At 40.7% G+C, this 23,716-nt stretch overlaps 2 protein-coding genes and 1 long non-coding RNA gene across 6 annotated transcripts in view; 2 read left to right on the plus strand and 1 right to left on the minus strand.

The window, feature by feature from the left end:
* The window catches only part of CYFIP1 (cytoplasmic FMR1 interacting protein 1), a 75,366-nt gene that overhangs the window by 2,734 nt on the left and 48,916 nt on the right, over positions 1-23,716 (minus strand). For all 4 annotated transcript variants that reach the window (XM_020796785.3, XM_020796786.3, XM_020796787.3 and 1 more), the window contains 7 exons: positions 22,261-22,348; positions 13,185-13,328; positions 10,716-10,806; positions 8,317-8,447; positions 2,789-2,861; positions 1,536-1,630; positions 649-887 (listed from right to left, as the gene is read on the minus strand). In XM_020796785.3, coding sequence (XP_020652444.1) covers positions 649-887; positions 1,536-1,630; positions 2,789-2,861; positions 8,317-8,447; positions 10,716-10,806; positions 13,185-13,328; positions 22,261-22,348 — 861 coding nt within the window. The remainder of the gene's footprint in view (positions 1-648; positions 888-1,535; positions 1,631-2,788; positions 2,862-8,316; positions 8,448-10,715; positions 10,807-13,184; positions 13,329-22,260; positions 22,349-23,716) is intronic.
* LOC140705748 (uncharacterized) lies at positions 1,626-2,409 on the plus strand. The gene is made up of 2 exons (XR_012085238.2): positions 1,626-2,207; positions 2,281-2,409. It is a non-coding gene; the product is annotated as an uncharacterized LOC140705748 (long non-coding RNA).
* On the plus strand, positions 18,289-21,346 carry FNDC9 (fibronectin type III domain containing 9). The gene has a single exon (XM_020796790.3). It carries the CDS (start codon positions 18,402-18,404, stop codon positions 19,092-19,094), a length of 693 nt encoding a protein of 230 aa, XP_020652449.1. The 5' UTR covers positions 18,289-18,401; the 3' UTR covers positions 19,095-21,346.

The raw sequence follows: 23,716 nt of genomic DNA on the forward strand, positions 1-23,716 counted from the left end.
TTCCCCTTTTGAAAGGCCTTTTATGAGGATCAGTATTTCAGCCCACATAGCCTAGGTTCCTTCCAAATCTCTTTCAAGATAAGTAATTTTTTTCCAATTTATTTGATCTGTTTTAAATCTTTGAGGTTGCTTGTTTCTGTCCAGGGAGAGGGCACAGTTTTACTTTTAAAAATTCATAACCGCCCCTTTGCCCAAACACCCTCAAATTTAGCATGGAGCCACAGCAGACCATCTGCTACAATTGTGCCATATCTGGTGATGATTCACAGTCCAGATTGAAGGTTATAATTTTTGTTTGGGTTGACCCAGTTTTTAGAACTGCCTTGTAGAAGAACTCAATGGAGTTCTGGCTGCTCCAAAGCCACTAATAAACACATAGTACTACCCTGGTGAATAGGTTGGAACCTACTACATTGACTGAAAAGCATTTAAAAGATACATCTAATATTTTAGTAAGAACAGTTCTATGTTGACTACAAGACTTCCCTTCCCTTCTCAGGTGCACTTAGATATAACTTGTCCTTTTACTTCTCCAATTGCTGTGTGATCAAAAATTCTGAAATGCATTATTTCCTTGGCTGTGTCGATTTCTAACTGGGGAAATATAAACAAAGCACTGCTAAATAGAAGACAAGCACTGACACATACTCCACAGTAAATTCATGTGTTCCTACGGGAATACAGTATACAAACTGCATTGCACTCCAGAGGCGGTGAAATTCCACACACTCATCTACATGCATCACACCGTTGCTGGGGAGAGGGCCACGCCAGATTGGGTCATCCAGGAAGGTCCGGATCCTGGTTAAGATGACTTCAAACATAGACAGCCCACAGCAGAGACGCTCTTTGGTCAACAGGTCTCCTTCTCTTGCTATGGCAATTTGCTATGTTTGCAACCAAAGAAAAAAATACTAAGTGAGAACGATATAAACAAGATATCAGCTATGCAGAATTGGTAAACCAGTCTAACTCTGGCTTCAAACATACAGATGAAAGGTTCTTGCTTTTCTGCTTCTGAAATTGTATCACTCTTACATTAAGATGGCCACCTCTGAACAAAATGGTGCCAGATACTGACAATCATTCAGCCATACTCCTAGCATGATCTAAGATACCTCTTTCATACACAATAAGAATGGCAGCTGAGCAAGAGGGCAATTTTCTTCTGGGAACTAGTATTCTATCACAATTCTGATCAAAAGCAGCTTAAATCAGCTCTGGGGTTTGCTTTGCTTTGCTCAGTGAATCACAAGAGAACAAATGGCTTTTGTTAAAGGTTACAATATATGTCAGCCAACTCCCTGAAATTTAATCTGTGAGTCCCCTGGGTAAGAATCCTGTGCTATTACAGTGGTGTTCTTTCTACTCCATCCAGAAGTCACAATGGACTTGTCTCCCTGACTGTAGTTGTGCACCCCTAAAAGCTGCTGTGCCCACACATACATAGGCCCTGAGGAACGAACCAACAAGTCATGATTTTTATAATGTGAATGTTATAACTTTTTTTGTCTTTAAAAGAAAAGCAGCTGTACCTGTGGTGTTCCTAGTCTCTCAATCAGAGGAACAAGATGGAGTGGAGCATACTTTGATTCCAGCCTCTTCATTTTTGTATCAAGTCTTTCACCCTCTGGAAAGAGATGGTGATTTTTTTTCAAAGGGTTATGAAAATGCTTAAAACGGGGGGGGGGGACCTTAAACTTTAAACAATTTCCAATTAAAGTTATATATTCAGCCCCACTTTATGCATTACAACAAGGCCTTAAAAATATAATATAAAGCAAGCATAAAACCTCATCAAGATGCATAAAAGCAGCAACATACCTATGAAAACAATGGAAGCACCTGGGGCTCAAGCTAAAGGAAAGGGTAAGGGGGCTAAAAATGTTTCCTTTTTGATTCAGCCCTTGTTTCGTTTGATTTAATCTTTATTGTTTAGATTCAAGTGCTAAAGGAGAGGGAAAGATAGAAGAAACAGCAGCAGCAAGACACTTGCTGTGGGAACCACTCATTTCACTCTTAAAATGAAGCTATTGTGTTCAAACGTGCTTTTGCTCCCACACATATTAAAAGCAATTAAGATGAACCTTATCACATTTAAAATGCCACACTCCAAGAAAGGGAATTTCATGTGAGGAAAAAAATTGCTGCAAAAGTTTATGATGGCATGTGGTTTACCTATTGTTTGTGAAAGTAAGTGTTCTGCAGTGAGAGGTGGGGCTGAGCTCAGCTGCAAATCCCTGAGCCAGTTACTTGGCTGTCTACTGGGATCCAGTAAAGCCCCAGTTTTATCACCATGTTTTTCTCTCTCTCTCTCTCTCTCTCTCTCTCTCTCTCTCTCTCTCTCACACACACACACACACACACACACACACACACACACACACACACACACACACACACACACACGGTGCTTTAAGCTCTCTATGCGGGGTTTCTAATTTACTTATATTGTACAGACTATACATTCCCACTAACAGCACGTTAGGTATCCTATTCACCAATCTTGGAAGGATGGAAGACTGAATCAACCTTGAGCCCAAGACTGAGCTCAGGTGGTGAGCAGTCTTCACTGCAGTTTTAACTACTGCACCACTGTATTTTCTGTTTTCAATACAGAAAACATCAACTGGCTGGCCCTCCCTGCACATCACCGAAGGAATACAATACATGCCCTGGCCTCTTTAATCAACTGGCAACCCTCTGCTTTCCTATTTCCATGCAGGGTGCACAATTCAGAGGGTTGCTGAACTGAAGAGGATCTGGGGGTGGGGGTAGAAAGACCTACCTTTGACGTGAACTCTTGGTAAAATGTTCTGGAAAGGTGCTGCATGCAAAAGATCACATACTTCCTCCAGCGACTGCAATGAAGAGGATAAGGCTCACAGAAAACCCATAGCGATCTGGCCACAATAAGTTTCCCTCCAGATCAAAACAAATGAAACATGGAGTCACTGTGATTGAATCTCCCAATTCTACTAGTGGAAGGTTCCAGCACTGATTTGCACAGTGGCACTGAGATGGGAGAATCTTTTTGCCTCATGTGATTTTTCTGATCTAACATCTCCCATCCTCTGGTAAGAAGATAATTAGATCTATAGCAGGAGGAGCACTTTTCCTTCGTGAGGTGGTTTCCCACTCCTCCCCCCCTAAAATGGGAAGGACAGTAACTTCAGAATGAAGGCAACTGATCACGAAAAGCAGAAAATGGCAAGCCCCTCACCCCATATCGATCAGAGTCAGAAGTGTTCTTTTAAGTTTTGGAATACAGTCATGGCTGCCCTATACTCCATTAGCTCAGTCCTCAGTTCACAACAAACTTGAACTATAGGTTCACAACAGGTTGCCCATTCTATAGGCGTAAGAATCAAAAGACACAAAAGGCTTTAGCAAAAGCCTAATGGAAGTGACTAATTGTCTGTGTTCAAGAGGCAGAAGTAGAAAAGTGAATCAAACAGTGAGTCATGCTTTTATTTTTATCTACTTTATTCCTATAATCCATTATCTCCTCCAGGACAGCTCTCTCAAAAGAACGAGGTCAAAGATCCAGGAAACGAATAGCAGGCCCTTGGTCATTTCAAAGCACAGGGGATTCTGTAGGTAATAATTGCAGAATATCCACACACAAGTGAACCAGTCTGTTTCACAAGAAGCCTTTAGAAGACAGCCAGGCAAAATGGAAATGAAGAGTCTTCCAACAATAACAGAAGAATATATTTCCAGAACTTCCTTTCAGTCTGGATTCAGGCTAAGATTTTTACACAATTGTTATAAAGACATGCATTCCTATATGCATTAGCAGCAGCAGCAGCAACTTTTTCTGCTCACCAAGTAATTATAGCAAGCCACCCAGAGACCTTTGGGTAGTGTGGGTGGCATATAAGTTAAATAAATAAATAAATAAATAAATAAGTCTCAGTAGGAGCTAACAGGGCTTTCAAATCAAAGAGCATTTATTTGTCTACTACTTGAAGATTTTAAAACTGCATTTCTTTCTTTGGGAGACCAGAGTGCTATCTGTTAAATGTAATTAATTGAAACCATTAAAAATATTCAAATGATATAACTCCAAAGCCCACGATCATAATGAAACAAAGGACTCTCATTGGAAACCATTTTGAGGTTTGGTTGTTTGTTAATCAAGAGGCTACTGGCACTATCCCTTCTTTTAAGAAGTGATTAATAATCTACTGGACCCACATGCCAAGTTAACTATTCACAGACAGACCATTAGACGTACACTTCCAAATGCTTTGTCCATATCCCCAGGCAAAACCAGAACCAAACAGAGCCCTACCTAGTCCCAGCAGAATTGTCTTAATGATGGGGCAAAGGTCTACAAAGCTCACTGCAATGTGTGCCAAAAAGATCCACCTCCACACGCCCTGTGCTGCCTTCAATGATCATCTGAAAAAGTACTAATCGATGGCTTAATGAGGACACAGTGTTGGCAGAAAAATGCAAATGACTGGGCAAAGTTGCTGATGCGAAGCAAAGATGGTAATGTGCCCTCACTCGTGTTCTGTCATATTTATTGTGAAATTTGCATCAGATGCCTATTGCTCACAGATCCCCAGTAAACCAGGGAACTCAGTCCTAGAACTCAGGAGTTTCAAATGTTCAGCCCTAGCATTTAACTAGAAGAGAATGCTGCTCTGATGATGTACACTATATCACTGAAATGAGTACACCCCCTCACATTTCATAAATACAGTGGTGCCTCGCACAGCGAGGTTAATCCGTTCCGGATTAACCCTCGCTGTGTGAAACATCGCACTACGGAAAGTAAAAAGCCATTGGAACGCATTAAACATGGTTTAATGCGTTCCAATTTGGCCGAATACTCACCGTTGTGCGATGTTCCGGTATAGCCGGCAGCCATTTTCGCGCCCTCCCCTCGCTGAACGAGGGCGCGAAAACGCTGCGATTAGCTGTCCGGCGGGTCCAAAATGGCCGCCGGAACAGCCGAAATGGCGGGGCACAGCATTTTCGCGCCCTTGGTAAGCAAGGGGAGCGCGCGAAAACGCTGCCGGAAGCCCCAAAATGGTTGCGCGCAGCCATTTCGGGGCTTCCGCAGCGTTTTCGCGCGCTCCCCTTGCTTACCAAGGGCGCGAAAACGCTGCACCCCGGCCCCTTTCGGCTGTTCCGGCGGCCATTTTGAAGCCGCGGAACAGCTGATCGGCGGGTCGCAAAGCGAAGGTCGGTAAGCGAACCGCTTACCGACCTTCGCTCTGTGAATTTTCCCCTATGTAGGTGCCGTTTTGCGATCGCAAATGCGATCGCAAAAACGGCATCGTTGCGCGGATTCGTCGCTCTATGGAGCGACCGTTGTGCGAGGCACCACTGTATTTTAGTACAGTGGTGCCTCGCAAGACGAATGCCTCACGGGAGGAAAAACCCGCAAGATGAATGGTTTTTCCAATCACTATGGTGCATTGTAAGATGGCTTCTTCTATGGCCGTGCTTCACAAGACTTTTTTTTTCAAGACCGATACCTTGCAAGACAAAAAAAATTCATTCATCTTGTGAGGTTCCCATAGGAATGCATCACAATGCATTCCTATGGGAAACCACTTTTCGGAAGCTGATTTTTTCGCAAGACAGCGCTACTTGCGGAACAAATTACATTCGTCTTGTGAGGCACCACTGTATATCTTTTCATGTGACAACACTGAAGAAATGACACTTGCCTACAATGTAAAGCACTGAGTATACAGCTGGTATAACAGTGTAAATGTGCTGTCTCCTCAAAATAACACAACACACAGCCATTAATGTCTAAACCGCTGGCAACAAAAGTGAGTACACCCCTAAGTGACAATGTCCAAACTGGGCACAAATGTCAATGTTTTGTGTGGTCACCATTCCTGTTTCCCCCGAAAATAAGACACAGTCTTATATTAATTTTTGCTCCAAAAAACACATTAGGGCTTATTTTCGGGGGATGTTTTATATTTTTTCATGTACAACCATCTACATTTATTCAAATACAGTCATGTCATCTTCTTCTGGTTGCCGCACAATGGTGGAGGGTGGGGTTTCACTTAACTAGGGCTTATTTTGGGGTTAGGGCTTATATTACAAGCATCCTGAAAAATCATACTAGGGTTTATTTTCAGGTTAGGTCTTATTTTCGGGGAAACAGTATTTTTCAGCACTGCCTTAACCCTCTTGGGAATAGAGTTCACCAGAGCTTCACAGGTTGCCACTGGAGTCCTCTTCCAGTCCTCCATGACGACCTCACAGAGCTGGTGGATGTTAGAGACCTTGCGCACCTCCATCTTCTGTTTCAGGATGTCCCACAGCTGCTCAATAGGGTTTAGGTCTGGAGACATGCCTGGCCAGTCTACCACCTTTACCTTCAGCTTTTTTAGCAAGGCAGTAGTCATTGTGGAGGTGTGTTTGCGGTCATTATCATGTTGGAATACTGCCCTGTGGCCCAGTCTCCGAAGGGAGGGGATCATGCTCTGCTTCAGTAGGTCACAGTATATGTTGGCATTCATGGTTCCCTCAACGAACTGTAGGTCCCCAGTGCCAGCAGCACTCATGCAGCCCCAGATCATGACACTCCCACCACCATGCTTGACTGTAGGCATGACACACTTGTCTTTGGACTCCTCGCCTGGTTGCCACCACACATCCTTGACACCATCTGAACCAAATACATTTATCTTGGTCTCACCGGACCACAAGACATGGTTCCAGAAAACCATGTCCTTAGTCTGCTTGTCTGTAGCAAACCATATGCAAGCTTTCTTGTGCATCATCCTTAGAAGAGGCTTCCTTCTGGGATGACAGCTGTGGAGACCAATTTGATGCAGTGTGTGGCATATGGTCTGAGCCACTGACAGGCTGACCCCCCACCCCTTCAACCTCTGCAGCAATGCCAGCAGCACTCATACATCTATTTCCCAAAGCCAACCTCTGGATATGACACTGTGCACGGGCACTCAATTTCTTTGGTCAACCATGGCAAGGCCTGTTCTGAGTGGAACCTGTCCTGTTAAACATTGTATGGTCTTGGCCACCGTGCTGCAGCTCAGTTTCAGGGTTTTGGCAATCTTCTTATAGCCTAGGCTGTCTTTATGTAGAGCAACAATTCATTTTTTCAGATCCTCAGATAGTTCATTACCATGAGCTGCCATGAGGAACTTCCAGTGACCAGTCTGAGAGAGTGAGAGCGATAACACCTGCTCCACTTCACACCTGAGACTTGTGACACTAATGGGTCTCATGACACCAGGGAGGGAAAACAGCTACTTGGGCCCAATTTGGACATTGTCACTTAGGGGTATACTCACTTTTGTTGCCAGCGGTTTAGACAATAATAGCTGTGTGTTGTGTTATTTTGTGGGGACAGCACATTTACACTGTTATACCAGTTGTATACTCAGTGCTCTACATTGTAGCCAAGTGTCATTTCTTTAGTGTTGTCACATGAGAAGATATACTAAAATATTTATGAAACATGAGGGGGTGTACTCACTTCTGTGATATACTATATGTATCAGACCAGAAATAAAAGAACAAAAATTGCACAAATGCAAAGTATGGCTATTCTCTAGAATATGTAGACAATCTCCAAAAGTCTGGGGGCAGCACACAGAAACCAGAGAGTGATTCCCCCCCCGCAATTTTTTTTCCCCCTACAGAAATGGAGGTTTTTTCCGAAACTGAAAATTTCCCTCTTACGCGTTCTAGTGGGAATTTTTTATTTTTTATTATGGGAGGGTTTGGAGTAACTTGTGGGTGCCAAGAGCCATGGATAAATTGTCCCCTGTGCCCCTAGAGAGCACAAGAGGACTATATATAAAAATCTGGATGCATGCAGAACTACTGGAAGGCTGCTTGTGGACTCCTCAGGTCACATGTGGTCCACCAGCAACATGCCCTCCATCTCTGCTCTAGAAACTCCTCATTGCTTTTAAAGTGAAAGAATGTGGCGATCAGAAAAGAGTCATCTCAATTTCAAATGGTCTGTCTTGTTTTCACCTTTTTGGCAACATTTCACAGATGCTTCTGCAAAGATAGAATCTTGCTTCCTGTCCCCTTTCCCCCCACGCTTCATCTTCCATTCCTAAACTGGACACAAGGGGGCATGAAAAGAACAGAACTGTTTCTTTTCAAAGGTAAAGGGGAGAAGCCTACACATCTGGCACTTCAAATCTGAAGTTATAACAGATTTTGGTACTCCCCCCCCACCTTCTCCCTCAAAAAATTATTTCCAAAGAGGTTACTAAAAAGACAGAGATTTTACCCTCAAAGTCTGATTTTAAACATGCTTCAAAATGCAGAGAAATACAAATTATTACCTACCAAGCTCTGTTCAATCAGAAGGCAGAAGAGAACTGCGTTTCCTACTTCTCGGAGATTCTGGAAACACACAGTTTTCAGTTCTGCGTACTCCACAATATCCTTCAGCTGATGATGGAAGAATTCTAGAATACCTGAGTTACCAGTGGGTAGGCAATGGCAGACAGCAGAAAATAGAACAAATTAACACCGAGCCTTGTGTTAGGAAACAAAGCAACAGTTCAAAGAAAATTAGTTAAAAAAATTATCTCCCTGTGTTAAAGCAAACATTTGGGAGGATTTTGCACACCAGAAGTAAGCTTTTTTAAACTTCTACTGATGTGTATGGCAGAAACAGCAGGAAAGTTGCCAATTCTGGGAGAGGACTCCCCACCATCAGACCCATCAAAGTTGCTCACACTTGAATTAGGCTGAAGAACCTCCTTCCCCATTGATGAGATAAAACCTCTAATTAGTTATGGATGGTCCTTTATCCCAAGCCGGACAGACAGATATATAAGGAAGCCTACCAGGGGTACAACAGCATCAGATTTGGGTTGCTTATCTAGAACAGCAACAGAGTTATTGAGTACCTGTTGAAGACTGTCACACTATTCCTTACAAATAAAACTCTATCAAGAGGAGGGTGCAGAATTTTCCTTCAATTTAATTTACTTCCAATTATATTAACAAAAAGGTGGCTTTTTTCTAAATATGCCATTGCTTGATTATAGAGTGGCTAACATCTCCTCATATTTTTAACAATGGCTCATAAAGCAATTAGTCAGCTCAACAAGAGACCCAATGAGCTTAATACTCAGCATGTACTTGGCGCACATTCTGCCTTGGTAATGAGTGCCAATCACCTTACAGGATGCAAATAGGAGCATAATTTAAGTTAAAATGAGCTCTCTTAAAGCTGAATAATAATAGGGAGTGTTGAAAGACAGAACAGAAGATACTCAAAAGCAGGATCAAGTGCTATGATTCATCCATGTTAACAAAAAACTGAAGGTTATGCTCAGAGTAGAGAATAAAGCCATGGCTCATCAGAGACTATTCTTCCAAAGTGATATTCCACTGCAGCTCCTCTACCAGAATGAATTGTACTTGAAGGCCACAAGAGCACAATGTGCCTACAGTATCTGCAGAATGAAATAAACTTCAAAATGTATCATTATCTTGGATTCCAAGATAACCACTTTTAACCCAGAACAACATGGACAGTTCTATGTTGAGAAGTACAAACAAATGTTTACAGATGTTTTTCACACTTGCAAAAATTTCCAAAGGGGTAGACAAACACATTAGTCTGTTGCAGCTAAAACAACAAAGGTCTTGTGGCTCCTTAGAGACTAACCAGTTTTATTTAGTGTGCACTTTGGGAGGACACCAGTCCATTTCAATAGATGCATCAGGCCACAAAAGTGAATGACAAATACAACCTGGCTATCTTTAAGGTGCCACAAATCCCCATCGTTTCTCTCCACACTTGGGAGCCTTCAGTGAGATCAGTCCATATAGATATTGAGCTGGAAAGGAAAGAACTGAGAGAAAAATAGCTGGGGAACACAAGGTAGAAAGTAGAGATAGAGGAAGTCCATCAAAGACTGTCTTTTTGTGAATGTAGGAAGGTTTTGACTCAGTCCTTTTTCCTAAATCTTAAATTGAGCTCCTAATCCTAACTAGTGTAAAGCCACTGAATCATTTACAGTGGTGCCTCGCTTAACGGCAATAATCCGCTTCAGGAAAGTCACCATTAAGCGAAAACATCGTAAAGCAAACAAACAAACAAACAAAAAACCCAAAAAACCACACACATTGAAACCCCTTCAATGTGTTCCAATGGGGTCAAAATTCACCGTCCAGCGAAGATCCTCCATAGGGCAGCCATTTTTGCTGCCTGTCTTGCGAGGAATCCGTCCCAGAAAACAGCGGGGAGCCATTTTGTTTACCCGGCGGCCATTTTGAAACAGCCGATCAGCTGTTTTAAAATCGTTGTTTTGCGAAGAATCAGTTCCCGAAGCAGGGAACCGATCATCGGAAAGTGAAAAAAACCCATTTAGACCATCGTTTTGCGATTGCAATTGCGATTGCAAAAAGATCGTCGAAATGCGGTTTCGTTATAATGCGGGGCAATCGTAAAGCAAGTGTTGATTAGCCACTCATTAACTAATTCATTGGGTCTATTTCAGCTGGGATTAGCAAAGAGAGCAGTATCAAAATGTTAATTTATGGGACATATCATACCTTCAGAATATACATATTTGGAGGAAATCTGAAAATACATTGTCCCAATGTATGACAAGGTGGACTGATACAGCAATCTTCATCTGCCTGAACTGTTCATTAAGTTGCATGCTACATCCAGGAAGCAAAATTGTGTCCTGGAATTGGAAGAACATGAACTATAAAGAACTTACCTGGGGAGCCATATTCATGTCTGGGTAACCTACAGATTTTAGGCATCACTTCCATCAAGGTCTTCACATACTGCAGAATCGTGCCTTGTAACTACAATAATACAAATGATCAGCATTGCTGAAGACAAGAAATTAGGCTTTTATTCACAAGATACACAAGCAGGTGTATGGTTGTATTCCTTTATATTCTAGGGCTGCTTCACATGTAACATTTGAGTATGTGAGTGCACAGGCTAGTTCTTCTGGGATGCACAGTGTATGAACTGAGTTAAGTCAGAAATTTAACTCAGTGAGCTACCCCGCCAACCATCTCTTGAGACAGCCAATTGAAATGTAGATCAAGTAAGTCTACATTTTTTAATGAGAACAGTCAAAAATAGTTTTCAAAACTATTCCTTAGGTAGGAAAACAAGATGGGCCTCCTTTTCAGAAGTGTGTGCATGGGCAGGATGGTGAAAGCAGAGGCATGCTTTGAGACAGCAGCAGCCCCCCATCAAGACCTAAAGCCATATTCAGGCATTTGCCCAAACATGTTTATGGCTTAGAATAGGGACGGAGTATGTGTGCACACATGAATAACACCGTAACTCCCTCCAGAACCAAAGACTTTCACACTTTCAGTGGAAACATCTACCAAGGTCTCTGTAAGTAAATTCAGCTTAATATGCTTTCAGAGACTAGAAAATTAGCCTTTTCAGGGTTTCCAGTTACAGAAGCTTTATAAGCACATTTAGCCAGTTTTGTTGGCAGACCTTTGTTTGCAGACCTTTGTGTTTTACACAGGAAGGTCTCTGACATTGCAGGGCATGGTGTGACTTACATATAAGCATGTGTCCCTGTTTTTACTTCAGCTGCTAAGCATGTTCAGCTGAATAAGGTTTATGTACGTCAGCACCAACACACTGGGTTTTGCAGTGAAACAAAATTTCTGACAACTTTGGGATTATTTTAAAGGGTTGCCCCATTTAAAGTATTTTAAAATACTTAAAGCTACCAGAGCGACAGTCACTAGAAAAGGCCATAGGTGGTACACCAGATAAAACTAGACAAAGCTGTTGAGGTCCCCTGGACCTCCACTGACAAAGATAAATCAAGGAATATACCCAGACTATGCACTTGCTCTTTTAGAGAGAGTGGAATTGCAGACCATCCCTACAGTTTGAACCAAATGGACACTGTACAACTTAAGCATAATTCTGCAGCTCACCAATCTGATACAGCAAAGGCCATCAGGGCACTCCAGCTACAGTGGGGTCTCGACTTAAGAACTTAATCCGTATTGGAAGGTGGTTCTCAAGTCGAAAAGTTCTTAAGTCGAATCTGCATTTCCCATAGGAATGCATTGAAAACCATTTAATCCGTATCTGCTCTTTTCTGTCCATAGAAACTAATGGGAAGCTGCTATTCTGCCTTCTGCCACTAGAGGGGGATATTTTCTTTCTTTTTTCCCCTTAGGTTCAGGGAAGGCAGGGAACACTAAAGGCAGCACTTTAGAACTCTTTTTTTAAAAAAACGAAGCCAATTTTAAATAATGTTTTAAAGCATGTTGTGCTGATTTTTTCAGCACAAAGGCACTCAGGCAGGCTTTTTAGGTGCTGAGCAAGCCTCCGGAAGCCTGCTCAGAGCCAGCTGATCAGCTGTTAGGCGGGGAGAGGAGTGGGGAAAACCACAAAATGGCTGCCAGGCTCTTTCTGGGTGTCAGCTTTTAGCTCTTTCGTGCTCTTTTTCCTGTGGTTTGGGGGCTACCAAGGCCTGGTAAGTGACTTTATTTAACAGTACAGTATTTATTTTTAAGTTTCTGACCCTTTTCCTCCCTCCAGAAGCCTCTAAGGTGAGGGAGGGGGGACTTTTTTCCCTGTTCGTAACTGGAGGGAAGTTTGCATGTCGAGTCCTTACTTTCCCTATAGGGCAGGTTCGTAACTCAAATTGTTCGCAAGTCGGGTCGTTCGTAAGTCGAGACCCCACTGTATTTGCTTTCCTTTTAAATCTATGGATCATCTCCTGTCAGTCTGATTCATAGCACTGCACAGATTCAACCTCCTCTTTCATCCATTATATAATTCTTTAGAAAAGGCATTTCAAATGACACAGATGTAGGAGGAAGGAAGCAGGGACTCCTAGCTGTTGTTCTAATAAGTGAAGAATGTGTGGAATTACTGCAATGTGGGGCTTGCAGACTGAGGTATTTTTACCTTCCCTATTACGTCACGCTTGAATGTGAATAAGAAACCTCCACACAAACAGGAATCAGAGTTTCCAATTACACACAGAGTTTGGCTCCCTCAGCTACACTGGGGCAGGTCTCTCGCTTTTCACCTGAACAGGGCTCAAAAACCAGACACCTCTTGCTGTCAGAATCAAGCCACTTTACAAACAAAAACTGCTTATAGGTTGACTGAACTAAACAACAGGGGACTATTTTCCTTGTATGAAAATCAATATTGAAAGGAAGTGTGAGGACCAACGTACCAGACTCTTGACAACCTTCAATAACTCTTCCATAACTACTGCAATGCCTTGGTATCCCAGGAGCCTGCAGATGACTTTGAAGTGAGGGGGTCCAACAAAATTCCTGTAATTGCTGTAGATACTGGAGTATGCCAGATTCAAAGCCTAAAGAACAATAATGGCAAAAACCAGACAAATGGAATTAGTAGACATTTTTCATTTTGCTGCAAAGTTTAAGGACACTTAACTTTCTTTCATCTTTTATTTATGAATATTTTTATCCAGAAACTAATGGAAGTGAGATAAATATCTGATTTCACCTGAGCAGGAAAAGACACACATCACTAAAAGAATATTCTAAGCCCAGATTTTTATCTCTCACTATATACTGTAAGAATGGAATTGTGTTATTTTAAGTAATTCACAAATCTTTGGCACAAGAACTCTTTCATATATTTGACTTGGAGGAAGGAATCCTTACTATGACCACTACAAAAGGAGAGACTTCCTATCTGTGCATTCTATCGCCCATGGCAGGGGAGTGGAACACATTCCTCTCAGTCTGATTATGGCTCCCCAAATCTCCCTGGACTCTCTCCACAAATCTACCTACCTATTTACCTGATTTTTCCTGCTCTGTTCCCCAGCTACAAAGCTAAATAAACTTGCACAAACAAAGGGAGAATTCTCGGATACAAATGTCTCCCCCCCCCAAGAACTGACTTTGTGAACTGACCAAAATGAGAAGCACATCTATAAATCTCCAATCACCCACTCTGCCACGAGGAGGACCCTCAATGGTTTCATCTGAGGCAATGAAGACCTTGACCTAATGCTCCTCCCAAAAACTGTCTTACTTTTTACTAAATAAAAGATAACATGACATTCTTTAATTACTGTTACTGAACTGAACATCTTAACGGCAGTTTCATTTTTTTAAACTCCTAATTTCTGCCTAATAATAGTATCTAACACCACCATTAGATAAATATTACTTCCTTACAGATGCTATTCATCTAAAACAAGTAACTTCATTTGTCTTTAAAGGAAGATATTAATGAAATTCAGAACAGGAAAGTAGCCAGAATCCAATTATTAATAAAGGGGGGGTACCCAAACTGGATATCACCACCCCTAGATTGCTGTGAGACAGATTATGAAAGGAAATGGGATAACTTCCTTTCTTGAATTTGCCCCTGCAAGCCTAAGCCATTGTGCCACACAGTACAAGACTCTTTTAAAGAAGCAATTCAAACTGCTCCTTTTTCCTCTTAGTAACCACAACAACTGATGCCTGGTGGATTATCAGACTCCACATCCATAGTTCTACACACACACACACACACACACACACACACACACACAGAGAGAGAGAGAGAGAGAGAGAGAGAGAGAGATTGTATTTAATATACAAAACAAGGTTCAGCAGTACAGTATTTGAATATGCACCTAAACATCGTTTCTCTTTCCTTCCATGCTTGTATCAGTCTCTGGGACTATACAAAGTAACTTTTTTTCTGGAATGTTCCTACTACTGTATTGTGTATGATTTCCATACTTTTCAAACAGCTGAAAGAAAAGATTCTAAAACAAATGAATACAAAACTAAAAAGATATTGACTAAAGTGAGATTTTCCCAACTCTTTGCATTATATAATTTATTATTTATTACATTTGTGTCCTGCTTTTCATCTCAGGACCTCAATCGTGATAGACACTCCCCATATAACTGTGTATCCTGAAACACTCTCTAACCTAACCCTAAGGCAGACTGGACTGAGATACCATAGTTTCTCAAAATGACCTGACGAAGTTCATGACCAGATGGTCATTTGTGTCTAGATCTTCACAGTCACCACATTGTGCTGGCAAAAATAAATAAAATAATAATTTTTAAAAAATTTCCCAGGTACATGTGGAAAAACCTCTTCTTTGAGGACAAAAACCATGGAAGGAAGTAGTAAAGGTAGGATATCCAGCAGAGATCACTGAAAGAGTTTATAAACAGTACTAAACAATAAGAACATATGCAGCTACATAAGATGCTTCACACACTCGACAAATCCAGTACATAACATACGGTACTGTGAAACTACTGAACTGTGGACATAAGCTCAGTATCATAGAGACAGAGGTTTGCAGCAAAAAAATGTAAATCCTTAATAGAGAAGAACAGAATCAATGCTTGCACTCTGGCAGAGCTACTTCAAACCCAAATGCTCTTTCTAAAGCTATGCTTCCCCCCTCCCTAACCCTAGGAGTTCAGTAATGATGTCACTGAATAAAAGAGCATTACTCACTTGCATCAGAGGAAAAGCAAACCCAGATACACAAGAGCAGAATCTAACTAGAGTGCTCCAGCAGTGCATTTCATAGCACAAAGCAAGCAACAGAAAGTGAAGGCTGGCTGTTCCCCATCCCCAGAAAACCTAGGCAACCGAATACCCAAGGCAGCATGCTCTTGTGCATGGATTTAGACCGAAGGTTTACAGAAGAGGTCTGATCACCAGCCTCTGTATTTGAAAAGAACCTCAAGTACTTGGTCCAAACAACCTGCTGGGGAAAACTAGCAACCACAGATCATGAAAAGACCTACTTCTTTGAAAGAGGACACAGCTGTTGCTCCATTTCTACCCAAACATTTGACGAAAACCTCAGGATTTTCACACTAAGAAGCCGATGGTGAGTACGGATCTTTGAAATCTGATTTCAAAATCTATGGCTTTTCCCCCTCAGCTTTTTAGTATGATACACAATGTGTATATAAGTGAGGATGTAAGGAGGAGAGTAAAAGAGTTTTTTGTTTAAAGGTAATGTAAATGCCAAAGTGCGGCAAGAAGGGCAGGTAAAAGAAGCTCATCTTGAAATCTCAGATAAACCCAGCAAAGATCTTTGAGCTTGCTTTACAAAGGGGCATGTGGAACTAGGTGCTCTGAAATAGCAGAACAATTGAATGACTAATGCACCTTCAAAGCATGAAAACAGACATATCATACAAAGCCCTCCATGAGTATGGTACACCTCTCCAGTATAGATGTCTGTTCATCTGGTGTATTTAACCAAATATCTAATCTTAGCATGTTTGCCATTACTACTGGTTTGTAAAATAGGAGAAAAAACTGCCTCAGATTCTTGGGGGTTGGCTCTACAGTTTTAATACCCAACTGAAAGGAGCACTTTCAATTTTGTAAAATACTCTGCTTTTAACCTTATGGAAAAGATGTAATTTTGGGAAGATCTGCAATCCTCAAACTATGTAAATTAATCCCTAGGGGGCTACCATTTTCACTTATTGGGATATTTTAATATTCCGCTGAACCTTGATTATACCATGTTCTACTACTGGAGCCAAGAAAGAAGTTCACCATCTGCCTGCACAACCCTACACAACAAATGTATTACTTCTGCATGTATAAGGCAATGTATATATTTGTGACAACTCATTCATGTGACAATTTATGTGACACTTTTATACGTGTTTTATTGCAAAATAGGTCTCCAAGGAAGATACTGAAAATGATCTATAAACAATATTTTTGTTGTATTAAAAGAGAAGATCAATAACATTTTATAATGAAAATAGACAAGCAACTACTTTCCAATGAATATGAATTATGTTGCATGAAAGGGTTGTATGTATTCGCGAAGGCTTTCACAGCCGGGATTTAATGATTGTTGTGGGTTTTTTGGGCTCTTCGGCTGTGTTCTGAGGGTTGTTCTTCCTAACATTTTGCCAGTCTCTGTGGCTGGCTTCTTCAGAGGACAGCACTCTGTGCTCTGGTGTAATTGGCTTGGGAGTGCCAAGCCAACTACACCAGAGCACAGAGTGCTGTCCTCTGAAGATGCCGGCCACAGAGACTGGCAAAACGTTAGGAAGAACAACCCTCAGAACACGGCCAAAGAGCCTGAAAAACCCACAACAACCAAATGGTTGTATGTTTACCAGCATATTATTAGACACAACTCTGGGCACATTTACTTGCAAGTAGGGAGCTGTCAGTGAACATGAACGTGTTAGATGATACATTTTGTAACACAAATGAAATAGCACAATTCCTTCTCACCCACACATGGACAAATTCAGGTGCAAAAGAAGCCAGAAACATGGTGTATGAATTGGCACCAGGATGTTTCTGTTCGCTGCCACAATAAAAACATTTGAAAACTAACTAAAGGACAGCTAAATTCTGTATTTCACATGCATCCCATTGTCCTTAAAATCAAAAGGGACAGTTAGTGGGCTTGATCAAGACTTACTCATATCTAAATGAGTCCCTGAAATTCAGCAATGGGGCAAGCCCCACTAACTTTTATTTATTTATTTAATTTATATGCCGCCCACACTACCCAAAGGTCTCTGGGCGGCTTACAACATTTAAAATACAATAAAAAATCAAAACAATTAAAATACAATTAAAATATACATAAAAATTGCCATCGGACCCACAGCTAATATTATTTCAATTAAAAGCCTTCTGAAACAGGAAGGTTTTGACCTGGCGCCGAAATGTCATCAGTGTCGGCACCAGACGAATCTCAGTCGGGAGGGCATTCCATAGTCTGGGGGCAGCTGCCGAAAAGGGCCTTTGTCTACAAGCCGTCCCTCTTATCTCCTTAGGTTTAAATTTAAAATGTAAAGTTAAAAGAGTATGGACGACACAGTAATTTTTAGGTTGTTCTATTCTTGGAAGGGGAAAAGAAACAGATTGGATATCCAGAAAAGAATATCAACAATATATATGCATTTAAATTCTCCTTGAAGGAACATCACTTTAAAAGAACGTGTTTAGACATGAAAGAAAAAAAAAGCAATTCTATTGACAAATCAGTTACACATTCCTCATGTTTTTACAGTACAAAATGATTTGAAGCAAGAGAAACAGGCAAGGACCATCCACTCTGTAGCTTCAAATATGCTGGCACTGCTAGTCTGTCTTTTGTTTAAAAAAAGGAAAAATGGAATGTTAAATTAAGTAATAAATGCCTCATCAATGAATATTGATGTCACTGGACACTACTGTACTATAAATTAAAGCAATTCTACTGGTTTTAAGTGCTCAAGGAATGCAAATACTACGTTCAAACAATTTCTTCTTGTTATCTTTAAATTCCAGAGTACCAATGCTTATGGTCCTTTCAGATCTGCCTGCTGGAATATTTTGGTCTCCTGAATCTTAAGAGCCATCCAGCCATTGCGATTTATTGAAGTGAAGTATTAAGAAGAAAGACGGCAGCATAATGGGAATAACTGTACAAAATGTAACCGGAAGCACAGCCCTCGTGATCTGGCCCAAAATGGAGAGCTGTGTAGATAGCTTTTACAGCATCATGTACAATCCAAACTGGGACAAAATGCTATCAGGGTATACCAGAAAACATTTTCAAAAAGAAGAGAGAGTGCCAGCCAGTCGATCATCATTTGTCATTGAGAACTTGATTCCATTAACAACCTACATTCTCTGTGTAACATGCCAGTCAGCAAACCCATCAAGTGATCAATGCAGGATTTTTAATACACCAGAACAAGACCCAGCAACCACAAGCAATAAGAAGAAAGACCTGGCAGTGGGCATATGGCTAACCAGCACTGTTTTGCTTCTCATCATCTTTGGTATTCTGATCTACAGTTGCTTGCATATATGGTGGCGCAAGAGAAGAGAGAGTTCAGAGAGGCAAAGCATTACATCTGAAGATAAGGGGGAAGTGTGGGCAAAAAATGAACCATGTGCTTTAGAAGAGCTGAACAAGCAAGCCCAGCCTGCTCAAGGAATTGAGATTCAAAGCACAGATGGCATCCAATTGGCCACCGTTATTGCTAATCCTTTAACATCAAAGAAACCCATAATGCTGAGTTCCAAAAGTCAGGATTTTGTGCCTATGTCGCTATGTCAATCTGACATAGGGTCTTCAACTGGAATGTGCCACCACTGATGATTTGCTATGTACACAGTATATATTTAAACTTATTCAAGAGAGTACTACTGTACCATTCTTAAATCACAACTTCCTCAGCACACAGTGCTGAACTAAGGAAGATCCTTCTTTTTCAAAGGCAGCTTTAAAAGGGGCAGGAGGCAAATCAACAACTGAGTTTCAGGGAGATCATTTAGGTGTAGGCACTTGGAATTAATGTATTTCCGCCGCAGAACACCACAACAAAAACTGCTTCTGACATTCCCCCAAAGGTGGTGGTTCATCATAGAAACATGGTTTGTCATATACAAAGCCACCAGCTCTCTTCAGGCATCATATATGTTCAGGTACACTTGCATGCAAAGAAGGGACTGTTCTAGTACAGTTGTGTCCCGCATGACGACGACAATCCATTCTGTCAAAATCGCTGTACAGCGAAATTGTTGTCATGCGAAAAAAACGCTATTGGAATGCATTGAAAACTGGTTAATGTGTTCCAATGGGGAAATACCTCATCGTTGAGCGAAGATCGCCCATAGAGAACCGCCGATCAGCTGTTTAGAACCGCTGTTTTGCGAAGCTTCTGTCCGGAAAACAGCCATTTTTGCGAAGGGAGGGAAGCCATTTTGCAAAGGGAAGCCATTTTGCGGAGCCGGAAAAATCATTGTTTTGCCAACAAACAGTTCACGAAGCAGGGACCTAATTGACGTAAAGTGAAAAAACCCCATAGGAACCATCGTTTTGCGATCGCTATAGTGATCGCAAAAGTCATCGTCAAGCAATTTCATCATCATGTGGGGTTGTCGTAATGCGGGGCACCACTGTATAGTCTTACGATTATATCTGCCAGTGATGTTTTTGATGTTATATATGTCTTCTGTGACATGACTATGGAATAGTATGTACTGTATAGTTTAAGATGATGTACTTTCATAAGGTATAAAGAAAAACATACAGCTGCTTAACTAATCACTGTTATAATTTCTAGCCATTTCTGTTGAAATTCAATTATCTAGCTGTCTTCTAGACTGCTGTGATAATACACTACCTGAGTTTTAGACCAAGTCAATGCATTATTCTTAGTTTATGCAATATTGAGCACGCAATCTGTGACATATTCCAGCTTTTATTACCATCAACAAGGCTTACATGTGGATTATCACAGGCTGTGCATACAAGTGAAATACATAAATAAAAATGAACTCAGGTGTCACACAAGATATGTCTGTGCCAAATAAATGCTAAGCTAATCTTCCTTAAGGGACCATTCATTTATTAAACCCTGAAAATAGATTCAGTTTCTATGACTGCAGTGTGACAATAATTTCACACAGACAGGGATTCACGTACACTTCAGGGAAAAATATGAGTACATGATGCTCCGTTAGCCAAGACAGAATGTTGAATTCTATTGCTGCTCAAACTTAATGCCTATTTCTGACATTCCAAGACGTATTCCTTGCTTTCGAACTTCCAAAAAAGGTTTCCACTTTCCAGTTCCAGTCCGGATGCAAACTTAAATTAGTGCAAACCCCAGCTTGTCCTATTTCAGTAGTCATATACAGAAAATGTAATCTCCGATACAATTATAATCATACAAAGGAGAGTGGCAACAAGCAGATACAATATCCCACACTGAACTTTGATTGTAGGGAAGTAACTGAGGCAAACATTTGTCATGTTTTGATTGATCAGTTTCAGTGTACTCAAGCTAGTGATGTGGACATTCAGATGTAGACATTATCTGAGAAGAAAAATGAAGTCATCCTGGGGAACCAGACTGGTCCCCATACCTCTGTTGCTTCTGCTGGACCTCTCAGCAGTTTTTGATACAGTGGACCCTCTACTTATGGAATTAATCCGTATTGGAATGGTGGCTGCAGATCGAAAAGTCTGTAGGTTGAGTCTCCATTGACCTACAAGGTATTGAAAACCGATTAATCCATAACCGGCCGTTTTTGTTCCTTTTTTGTTCCATTTTGGGGGGGGTTTTGTGTGTTTTTTTTCTGGTCTGTAGATCGATTCTCCGGCTGCAAGTCAAACCTAAATTTTGCAGCCAGAGAAGTCTATAACTCGAAAAGTCTGTAAGTCAAGCCGTCTATAAATCGTGGGTCCACTGTACCATCAGTCTACATTCTAACCTGTTTGGGACCATTTTGTGCTGGTTTTGCTCATATCTAATTGAATGCTCTCAGAACATGGTGCTGGGAGAATACTCTTCAACCTCATAGTCATGAGGCTACTCAAGGCTCAGGGTTGTCCCCTATACTTTTCAAGAGTATGAAGATTTGTGTGTACCTCTACTTTTCAATATGTACATGAATGTGTATCTGAACTTGGAAAACCCATCCAAATAACTGAGATCAGGTCTCACTATACCCAAAATTATTTTCCTTTTTCAACTGATGCCAAGGAAGCTATCAAAGTCCTGAAGCATTGTGAGGGCATGGATGTGGATGAGCAAACTGAGGGTTAATCCAAGTAAGACAGAGGTCCTGCTGGTCAGCAGAAAAGCCATCCTGAGATTTGGACTGTAACCTGTTCTGGATGGGGCTGGATTTCCACTGAAGGACTCGGTTTGCAGACTGGGGGAACTCTTGGACGCAGCATTTACCATCATGTTTCAACTATCCAGAATCACATGCATTGGCTTGCAATCTGCTTCCAGGTTCATTTCATCCCTCAGCCAGCATGGCCAGTTGCCATGGACTGGAAACTACAGCCCCCAAAAATTAACTTTCCAAAGTTCTAGCTGAGTGATCAGGATGTCCAAATAGGGCTAATGAAACAGGTAACTATAGTCTGTCCAAACTAAAAGTGAATGAGCACATTTACATTGTTCATAGATGAACAATGAAAAATGCTGTATATAAAATTGGAACCAAAATTGATTGACCCAACAATGTAAAACAATATAAAAGATGAGAAGAAGATAAAAATGGACTGATTTGCCATAGGAGAGAAACACAAACCCATATCTCATGGTTCAACTATAGTTCGGTGGTTTTATCTGATAAGTTTCAATGTGTGTCTTTCAGAAAGAAAAACACAACTGAATAGCAACATTTATACAACACAGTTAATCACACCTACCACTCAGAGCTTAGTAAATCATACCTATGGAGTTTAATTTTTTGAATGTCTCTCCATCATAAGGAAAAAAATATTTTGTGAAAACACTAACCTTTGATCCATGAAGATATTGGGGCTGTGCATTCGGCTGCTTATCTCTCTGGAATTCTTGGGAAAAGGGGAGTACAGTTCGAACAAACCTTCACAAATGAAACAATGAGTGAAACAAATGAAATGAAACAAGACAACACAACAATTTGTATTTCTACAAATACTGTATCATTTATTTTCCAGTGATTGTAAATCATATTGTAAGAAACATATCTGCCAGATTATTCCATAATATATAGCTGAAATTTTGAGAAATATGATCAGGTTATCATTTACATATTTTGATCATTCACCACAAGGTTAATATATTGTAGGGTAATATAAAAATTCCAAGGTGAATTAAGTTAAACTTTAGGATATAGGGGGAAAATATAATCACCACACTAACTAGAAATGTTATTTGCCTACAGTATTACAAAAGCCAAGAAGCATGGATTCTTGATGATGATGTGATGCTTTGCCATGACCCTCCAAAGTATCTTTAACACCTCCTAATAAGCTCTTCTGCTGTTGTTCCTTATGTAACAGATATAAAATTTGAAATATTTTACCAAAAAAAAAATTTATTGACCAATATTACACGATGGCAAACTAGCTCAAAATAAATGCAAGGTGGTATTAGATTCCACATTCCTTTTGCACACTAATTTTTACAAACATCTTTACTGAGATGCAACCACCAGTACATGAATTTTTTTTGGTGCATGAAATTAATACACTATTACATTGAAATATACATGCACACCTTTTCCTTTTCCTGTTGTCCCTTCACACCTTCCCTTGCATGAGTCACAGTTAAACTAGGAAGCCTCTAATAAACACAAGTTCTCTATCTGTACTGGGAAACCATGGGCATCATCTTCGTTATCAAACCTGGGTTTAGTATCTCGCCTTGCTCTAAAGCAGGTAATCAGAGCTTCCTGATTCAAAACCTTAATGAGAGGTTTCTGGATTTGTATGCTTCTATTTGACAGGGACTGCATACATAGGAAAAAGCCATATTCACATATTTGTCCATTATTAAGCTAACTTAGTGCTCAAACAGTTTGTATGTGCACACCAAGGCATTCTTGTGACCTCAATGTATGTCAGAATATACTGCCAGGTTTCCCTCAAAAGTATCTGCACGCACACAGTGGCTACAAACAGGCAGTGTGGGCAACACTTCAGTTTAGTAATAATGTTCCTGTGCACATAGTCCTCTGGCAAACATACAAGCCCAGAAACCTCTAATTAAAGTTTTGAATCAGGAGGCTCTGAAAAACTAAATGGAAGAAAAAAATGTGAGAAACAAAGAAAATCTGGTTTAGAGTAGAGAAGTAGCAAGTGGAAAAAGAGTGCTTAACATCCTACCATGTTACATGATTGTACAATAAGTAATGTGCCTGTCACAGGTTTCATAATTACTGATGCTTTTAAAAAGTCCTTTTAAAACGTCCGGCCCTGCACAGTAATTT

This window comes from Pogona vitticeps, chromosome 3, assembly GCF_051106095.1.
Source record: "Pogona vitticeps strain Pit_001003342236 chromosome 3, PviZW2.1, whole genome shotgun sequence".
Classification (NCBI taxonomy): Eukaryota; Metazoa; Chordata; class Lepidosauria; order Squamata; family Agamidae; genus Pogona; species Pogona vitticeps.

Coding starts and splice junctions, on each gene's coding strand:
- FNDC9 (XM_020796790.3), top strand. CDS start 18,402: ATGGGAATAACTGTACAAAATGTAACCGGAAGCACAGCCCTCGTGATC.